At 38.8% G+C, this 6,668-nt stretch overlaps 2 protein-coding genes across 6 annotated transcripts in view; both read right to left on the bottom strand.

The window, feature by feature from the left end:
• LOC107743337 (calcium/calmodulin-dependent protein kinase type II subunit beta-like) overlaps window positions 1-4,156 on the bottom strand; it is a 73,551-nt gene extending 69,395 nt beyond the window's left edge. The window contains exon 1 of the mRNA XM_016556510.1: window positions 3,909-4,156. Within this exon, the coding sequence (XP_016411996.1) occupies window positions 3,909-3,970 (62 nt within the window). The 5' untranslated portion in view covers window positions 3,971-4,156. The remainder of the gene's footprint in view (window positions 1-3,908) is intronic.
• Window positions 4,157-5,143: 987 nt separating this feature from the next.
• LOC107743336 (protein transport protein Sec24C) overlaps window positions 5,144-6,668 on the bottom strand; it is a 17,759-nt gene continuing 16,234 nt past the window's right edge. For all 5 annotated transcript variants that reach the window (XM_016556505.1, XM_016556507.1, XM_016556508.1 and 2 more), the window contains exons 20-21: window positions 6,355-6,444; window positions 5,144-5,950 (exon numbers count right to left, since the gene is read on the bottom strand). In XM_016556505.1, the coding sequence (XP_016411991.1) occupies window positions 5,810-5,950; window positions 6,355-6,444 (231 nt within the window). In that variant the 3' untranslated portion in view covers window positions 5,144-5,809. The remainder of the gene's footprint in view (window positions 5,951-6,354; window positions 6,445-6,668) is intronic.

Raw genomic sequence — 6,668 nt, 5'->3', positions numbered from 1 at the left:
TGAGGGCGATCTGGAGGAGGGGGCACGTGAGGGCGCTCTGGAGGAGGGGGCACTTGAGGGCGCTCTGGAGGACTGGACAGGACCAGCGAAGGCGAAGGCGACGACATAGAACTGAACGGGACCAGCGGAGCCGAAGGAGGCTCAGAGCAGCTTGTTAGCGCGGTTTCTGGGGTGAGGACGTTGATTGGTGGCAGCAGGTGCAGGTGATCAGAATTTAGGTGAGTGAGATCTGGTGATTGTGAATGTGAACTGGTGTGAGCCGAGGAGGATTCTGGGATATGGAGTCCAGAGCTGGTGACATGACAGATACTCCCTGACAATAATAGCAACATAGCCATAATAGTTCTACATGCTGACAGTGAAGTTTCTGTTGTATGAAAATTTGAATTCAAAACATCAGACAGACTGCCTCAAACCCTGGCAGCGTGTTTGGTGTTTGTTTTTAACATTTCAGGAGGAAATCAAGAGAAGCAAAGAGAGTAAGATAATGGCCCCCCCATGTTAAAGGGTTAGTACACCCAAAAATAAAAATTAGGCTGTGTTTTGAGCTTGAAAGATCAAAGACAATTTTTAATATAACTCCGACTGGATTCGTCTGAAAGAAGAAAGTCATATACACCTAGGATGCATCGGGGGTGAGTAAAACACAGCCTAATTTTTATTTTTGGCTGAACTAACCCTTTAAACACAGCAGATTATTTATTCATCGCAAATGTGCCTACATCACACTGTCGGACACTTTTGCAGTAGTGGCTGTTCGACTGTGAAGGCTGATGCCACTAAAACGAGAGCTAATTCTGAAGGCCTGTATTAATAAATTATACTCAACTGGGTTTGTGTTATATGAATAAAACGGTAGAGTAGGTTTGTCATGTTTAATAGGTTTTCACAACTTATGCGGAGTCAGAAAACCATAAGGTGAGAAAGACGTCCGTGCCTAAAACAACATCTTTGCAAAATCTACATTTATGCAATAATGAAAACCCTGTGATGTAGATGAGGTTTGCCTGTTTTTACACTCATCTTATGTTTATCATACATGAGTTTTGATAAAATTCAAATAGGCAGGATTTGTAAGGAATACATCTAATTGCAATTTTTTCTGATAATAACTGGGATTGCAATTTCCATATTAATTACAATAAGAATTTATAAAAAATAGATTACAATAATATTAGAATATTACAATAGTACATTTTTTTTTTTAATATTTCTTATTATTTCAAGTTAGTAAAAAAATAGTAGTAGTAGTAAATAAAATATTAATTAAAATGAGAAATATAACTTTTATATTTAACGGTAGAATTAAAATGTAGTATTTGAGAAAAATAAATTTATTTACAGTACTGATATTTAATGTTTATTTTTTTTATTTGTTAATTTCAAATGTGAAACCATCAACCATCAGGGAGCCATTAAAGCTTCTCTTTTGTTGACAACAGCCATTATAAGTGCTTCTCATTACAAATTTGTTTAGAGCAGCTGCAGAGATGGAGCAGAATTTGTTGGGAACTAAGCCGCTCTGAGACACTGAAAACACTGGATCATGGGCTGTTAGCGAGTAAATGAACACAGTGCTGCCACAGTGCTTGACTTTCTTAAAACATCCCTGTTCTTTGTGTGGACAATACATTGGTGGCATCAAAAAATACCTAAATCAACAAAACCACTGCCAATCATGTCTAGGCAGTATTTAACAAAACACAGTCACCCGTAAGTGCTCTTCAATAGGGCCTGTTTTTGTCAGGCCAGTTAAAGCCCTTAGTGTCTATTAAAGTGATTTATAAGAACTGTGTGTGTGTGTGTGTGTGTGTGTGAGAGAGAGAGAGAGACACAAAGACTCCAGCTCCTCCTCTACAACCACCTCTCCCTGCATTACTGGGACGACTGGAGCTACTGGGTAAAAGAGACACAAACACACAGGTCACATGCGATTCTGGACTACAATGTGCTGTCAGAGGTCACATAATATCTGCATATTTCTGCTGGTTTGAGCAGCAATGTGCAATTTGTATGATTCCGCTAGACCTCAGGCCTGAGGGGTGATGAGACTCCTGCCCTGCTGCCCCTTCAGATCCATGAATCATCACTATGTTTCCTCACCCAAATCCTTGCTGTTCATTTCTCTTCCACACTGTCTCACCATTCACTCACTGCTCCTGTAATACTTGATTCCCAGAGGGAATTTACATAACCTCTACATTCAATCCCAGTTCTAAAAAACTTAAACTAAAGAGATGGTCAAATCCAGACAGCTATGCACTTACACGCATATAAAGCACTGAATAACCAAACTCAGATTAATATTTCTACACATAAACAATGTGTCTCATGGTTATCAAGGCATTATTTTGGTTCTTACAAAGAATGATTTTCTGGGTAAATTTTATACGAGTTAATAATTAAGAATATGAAATAGGCCATCATAATAATAGCAGTTTTTATAGTATTTAGTCCTTCTCGCGAAAAACTCCTTCACGCGAATTGTTTTTTCCAAACAGTTTGTTTCAAAGAGCCGATTCAAAATAACAATTCAATGATTCCATTAGGCCATGACAGCGCAAAATATTAAATATTAGGAGCTCAAAAACGTTTAAATACACTGGGTTTGTCCCTATTTTACCCAGCACTGGGTTGTATTTAACCCAGCATTTTTTAGAGTGTAGTCATATCTCACCACTTCCTAAAATCAATGTGTTTTAGCTCTTAAAAGTTACTTACAGCCTAAATATTATTTGCATTTGCAATCCTAAAATTAAAATTCATTTACACCTCTTGGGTAAAAACGTTTTTTTCCCATTTGGATCAAATGCAACCTGTCATACAGTCAAGACGCAAGCATAGTTCCAGTACGTCTTATTTGTTAATAACCCTGCTACTGAAAGTTCTCCTCAAATTGCAAATATTCTATCGGTCCACCCCAAATGCATACAACATTTGAGAGTTCATTTGAGAGCCTCTCGCACCGATTCAGTCAGATTCGTGAACAAATAATACAGAAGGGTTTTGTGAAACGGATCAACCGAGTCCTTCAAAGGATCCGAATCAACGATTAGTTCACGATTAGACTATATCTATGTGACCCTGGAGCACAAAACTAGTCATAAGTCGCACGGATATATTTGTAGCACAAGGCAAAAATACACTGTATGGGGTCGAAATGATCGATTTTTCTTTTATGCCAAAAATCATTAGGATATTAAGTAAAGATCATGTTCCATGAAAACATGTTGTAAATTTCCTACCGTAAATATATCAAAACTTAATTTTTGATTTGTAATATTGCTAAGAACTTCATTTGGACAACTTTAAAGGCGATTTTCTCAATAGTTTGATTTTCTTTTTTTTGCACCCTCAGATTCTAGATTTTCAAATTATTGTATCTTGGCCAAATATTGTCCTAACAAACCATACACCAATTGAAAACGTATTTATTCAGCTTTCAGATGATGTATAAATCTCAATTTCCAAAAATGGACCCTTATGACTGGTTTTGTGGTCCAGGGTCACATATAGTCTACATGCAGTATATATTACAGATAAAGCACCGTGTCGTTGATTATGTGGAAATGCAAAACGCAACCCAAATGCACACTGAATTTTGCACGTGCATGTTTACTTTTACATCCGAGCATGAAATAGCAGCTTAAGGGGCGTTGCACTAATCAATATTTGTTGCATCTGCAAGTGGGTTGTTTTGAAATAATATTAGCGGGTCTGAGTGCTGGTCAGCGGATCTTGGCAGGGCTTGAGCGTGTCTATCTCCTCCCTCAGTGACAGCACGCTTATCGGGGCACCACCACACCTCGCGTTTGCTGTCAGTTCGCTTCCCCTGCCCAAATATCATCATGCAATCTCCGTGCAGGACAGTTCCACACATGCACAACCGACAACCTCGTGATACTCACTTGCCCAGCTCCTCGTACAGCTGATATTCGTCCGTGAAACGCGTACATGTAGTCGTGGCCATGTCTTCCCGTCTCGGACACGCTTCTTTAAGAAATTAAAATTCGTCCTCAATTCGGCGAGTAAGAGCGTCCTGGATATTCACCTCGATTTTGCGCTCCAAAAAAAAAAAGCCTGATATGTCTTGAAATGACAGGTTAACGGTTGAGTAGGACAGCGTGTATGCTGACGGCGGGCGTCCACACCCCCGCGCTGTGCTCCAATCGCCTGCCTTCAAAATAGACTGCGCGAGCGCCACCTATCGGCGGCAGGCGGAACTAGCGTGCGTGGGCGCTCCGCTGGGTTACTGTTATTGTAACTCCAAATAGGGACAAACCACGAGGGGGGCTATTTGTATTTCGATGAGCTCTTACGTAATCCTGATAGCGGCGTGTAAACCAAAAGAAATATAAATAAAGCATCGATGGTAGACGGAAATAAAATATTTAATGCATGCATAACAAACATCGTGAGTTTAGCATTTCGAAAACTATACAATATACACTTTTTACCTTTTAATCGTATTAATTTCATTGCATTTTAAGTGCGTATTTGTTTTTTATTTATTCTGTTTTGTACTCCCTTATGCACTTTGTGCTCCATTATATGCAAGGCTCCATACAAATAAAGTGTTATTATTCATTTCATATGCATGACAGGATCATAAAGTTGTCTTTTGCATTCACAAGGATAAATGGTAATAGGGTTTTTTCCACGGAGGGGACTGATGACTGACATGGTTTTTGTTGGCTTCCAATTACCTTTCACATGCAAATGCAATACACAAAGTGTTATCTTGTGAAATCAAGTATGAGAAAACTGGTTATTTTTAATTTTTAAAATGAAATGGTCAGATGCATTCAAAATTATTTTTTAGGTAATAGTTCCATCATGTTTACATTGCTCATTTAGTTCTGTGTGTGTGTGTGTGTGTGTTTTCAACCATTAGATAACGAACATGGACGCCCACTCGATATTTCATATTCAGCTCAATGTCAACATCATTAACTCCAATTACACTAATTAGACTTGGTATGACTCGTTAGGAGTGTTTTTCGCTGCCTTTCGGGTCTCTGTGGAGGAGAGGCAGAAATTCACAAGAACGTAGCATTGGAAAGAAGATCAATGCTAAAGAGATTCGGCCGAGAATGATTCAGAGCCAGTTACACATTTACAGTTATTTATTCATTTTTGGAGAGAAAAGTATCTTCTTCATACAAAAGAAATGTTACGTAAATTATTACAACTGTAAAGTGTTAGGTCCACATGCTGATGGCCCTTTGAAAAATATCAGGGGTTTTATCAAGACATTAAATATTGAGGTGTAATGAGACCAAAAATTCAATGAATATATTATTGCTTGAAAAATATTAACATGCACACTCTAACTCACCGCTGCCAGTTGGGCAAATTCATGAATTCAATTCAGAGTGCAATATTCATGACACAAGAGCAAATGTTAAATCAAACCTGTGTCTAGAACCAAACACACACACACACAACACACACACACACACAACACACACACACTTCAAATAGAGAATCATTAATCACTGAGTCTTTGATGGGAGTTCAAACACTAATCAGTCATTCTAAGCCCTTGAAAATTAAAGGACTAATAGTAGTATTCAGCATTTCTCCTAAAACAAGCTGGTCACATCGAATTTGCATTTACTAAAGTTGTAAAATGTAAATATTTCAGAGATAAATGTATGGTAAATCCAGACAGAACTCTTTTTCCTCATAGATTTAAGAACAGCAGCAGCAATGGCTATCGAGGAAACAAAAGGTAAACTACATTGGGACTGAACTATCACAAAGGACTTTACAAATATTCCACAGCCTTGTCTATGAGAAGAGACTGTCACACGACAAGACGCAATGCATTGACATGAAGGTGAAAAAGAAAGTCAGCGTATGAAGCTCCACCGTTAGGACTCTTGTCCTCCACCAGGAGGCGCTGCAGAGACTCCTCACAGCTGTCACCTTCCCGCACCAGTTTTAGCTGAACAAAAAGAAACGCACATTAAAATGACTTTTTTTTTTCAACTATTAAACATGTTTTACTGCCACAACTGAGTTTGAAAGGAAAACTGTCAAATCCAATACTATGGTTTGAGCTGTGCAGATTTTTTGTCGCAAAAAAAAAAAAAAAATTAATTCTGTGTCCACATCCTGTCAGTTCCTGAATTAAACATTGTGCAAATGAAGGGTGTGAGTCATTCACCTGGAGAGTAACAGCTGCTGAGGACTGCAGAGAGCATATGAGAGCTCTGGTGCTGATGGAGAGGGAGTTCTCAAGCACTGGAAGTTTGATCTACAGAAAAAAAAAAAAAAATGAATTCTGTGTCCACATCCTGTCAGTTCCTGAATTAAACACTGTGCAAATGAAGGGTGTGAGTCATTCACCTGGAGAGTAACAGCTGCTGAGGACTGCAGAGAGCATATGAGAGCTCTGGTGCTGATGGAGAGGGAGTTCTCAAGCACTGGAAGTTTGATCTACAGAGAACATACAACACACATGCTATGTACGAGGCTAAAGTGAAGTCAAAGCACTAAAATACAATAAGTGCAAAACACATTATGAAGAAAACTCCTTGAATGGGTACTTCGACATGAAAAGTGTTTCTCTCTCTCTCTCTCTCACACACACACACACACACACACACACACAAATACACACACAAATACACACACACACACACACACACATTTATAATGTT

Source organism: Sinocyclocheilus rhinocerous, unplaced genomic scaffold (assembly GCF_001515625.1).
Source record: "Sinocyclocheilus rhinocerous isolate Xijiao unplaced genomic scaffold, SAMN03320098_v1.1 scaffold2844, whole genome shotgun sequence".
NCBI classification, from domain to species: Eukaryota; Metazoa; Chordata; class Actinopteri; order Cypriniformes; family Cyprinidae; genus Sinocyclocheilus; species Sinocyclocheilus rhinocerous.
This window is presented reverse-complemented; position numbering and strand designations above follow the sequence as displayed.